Genomic DNA, 2172 nt, shown 5'->3' on the forward strand with positions numbered 1-2172 from the left:
ACCATCGGATTTTTTTTATATATATATAAATCCAATGATAATAATGATTACTGTTGAATACAATGGATCTTTGACAAAAAAAGGATTGATCCTAGGATAAGTAAGCACAATATTTTTTCTGATTTCTTGTATATCCGAAATACGTGAAGAATCATATCTCGAATTATTTACATTCACTCTCCATATTTACCTACAGATCCTGAATTCGAATCTCACTCATAACTTTGAAAAAAAAAAAATTCTGCACATACTTATCCTGCACCCAATGCATTCAAGCTATGGCCAATAATAGAGGTCTATATATAGCGTGCATACGGGATCAATTGCTATTTGTGTGAATCTTTATAAATTCTTGCCTATTTTTGTATATTTCTAAATAAACCTTTGATTATTACATCGAATCATCAAGTGATTTGTTTTGGAAACGTTGTTGGGACATTATACTTCCGGGTTAGTATTATATTCCCACATTAGCCTTTGAAATTAGGGTTTATTCATTATTATTACAGATAATTTTAAATTGTATTTTATCATATATTTTTTAATTTATATTTTATTATAATTTATATATACTTATTTAATTATTGTTAGAATATAATTAGGATCAATTAGGATCAATTAGTATTATTTAGTATATCTGAATGTTTATTATAGGAGATTACGTCTTTATTATTACGATTCTCTTAGCCCCTATAAATATCCTTCTATATTGTATCATTTCGACACAATTAGAATAGACAATTTAATTACACTCAATAATATACAAATCATTCTTTCAGTTTAGTCTCTTATTTCTAACAATTATAACTACATCAATCGATTCTATCATTGAGCTATGAGTTAAACTAGATAATTCGATGACTCGTCGATAATTTGACTGATTCGATTATGATATCTATGTCTCCTCCAATGGATGTTCACTCCTTCATGCACGAGCCTTTAGAATTTTAAAACAGGCGCACATGAAGTGTTTGAGTCACGTGTTCATGTATAAACCATCACCATGATCAAGATATGCATCAGAGGCACTAATTAGTTCATGGAAAGCGAAACTTGATATAGTCAAAGTGAAATAATGCTCAAAGAAGGGTGAAGTGACCTAACCAAATGATGAGCTTTTCAAAAGATGAATAATCTGCATGCACTTTCTATCATTAAATCAAATATATATAAAATTCACAAATTTTCTAATATAAAATATGAGAAAGTATAGGGAACCAATGACCTAAACGTACAATGTGTACAATGGAGGTTTAGAAAGTATTAGAGATATGACCATTAGTGTTACATGGTCCTATCAGGTTACACTTTTGGGATGAGTGGTTTCATGACATGATATTAGAATTTTAGATCCGAAAGGTCAAGAGTTCGATCCTTGTTTATTAATTCTAGTATCCGGATGGTTATTCTGGATAGTATAGGTGATGTTCATTTTATTCATGGACCAAAGATTTAGTCCATTGTACGCTTAGACCATTGACTCCCTAGCAGTACTCATAAAATATTATGAGTAGTTCCTGGTATTTGGATATATAAGCAATCCCCACACACAGCACATACATGAAGCTGGGGTTTTGGGGGCATTATATGTATATGCATGTAGGTATGTTGGGTGTGGAATATGCATTTTTATTTGGCTGTTTGGTAAAATTGGGGCATAAGCTATCATATTCAAGACTCCAATATTTTCGCGTCGATACGCATTTGTAAGTATATCATGCCACAAACACTTTGTCAATGATCAAAGATTCGCTTCACTCACAAACTCTTTAGTTTCTCCTCCCTTTAACCTTCATTCAGGTCCCTTTACTCATTGCTATCTCTATACATATTACATAATGCTGCATAATAATTATGTGCAGTTGCAACACCACAGATTTGAATTTAGTGTTCCCTTGGGAACATTCTAGGGTACCACACTTTCTTATATATCCGGTGAAAACTCAGGTGCAGTCGACTTTACATAAAGTTGATAGTTGAGAGTCGTTAGATGGTTTGACTGATTTGACTAAATTTTCATCTAACGGCTCTCAACTATCAATTTTACATGAAGTCGACTGCACTTGAATTTCCACCTATATATCCACATACATATTCTTTATTTTAATATTGTGCTAGTGTATCAAGTTCGCCTTTTAATATGTTCTTTAATTTCAATAGCGGTAAAAATAA

The 2172-nt window shown here is 31.6% G+C and overlaps 1 protein-coding gene across 1 annotated transcript in view; it reads right to left on the reverse strand.

Annotated features, from left to right (window-relative positions):
• The window catches only part of LOC110262937, a 2339-nt gene extending 2184 nt beyond the window's left edge, over positions 1-155 (reverse strand). Inside the window, exon 1 of the mRNA XM_021103530.1 lies at positions 144-155. Coding sequence (XP_020959189.1) covers positions 144-155 — 12 coding nt within the window. The remainder of the gene's footprint in view (positions 1-143) is intronic.

Source organism: Arachis ipaensis, chromosome B05 (genome assembly GCF_000816755.2).
Source record: "Arachis ipaensis cultivar K30076 chromosome B05, Araip1.1, whole genome shotgun sequence".
Taxonomy (NCBI): domain Eukaryota; kingdom Viridiplantae; phylum Streptophyta; class Magnoliopsida; order Fabales; family Fabaceae; genus Arachis; species Arachis ipaensis.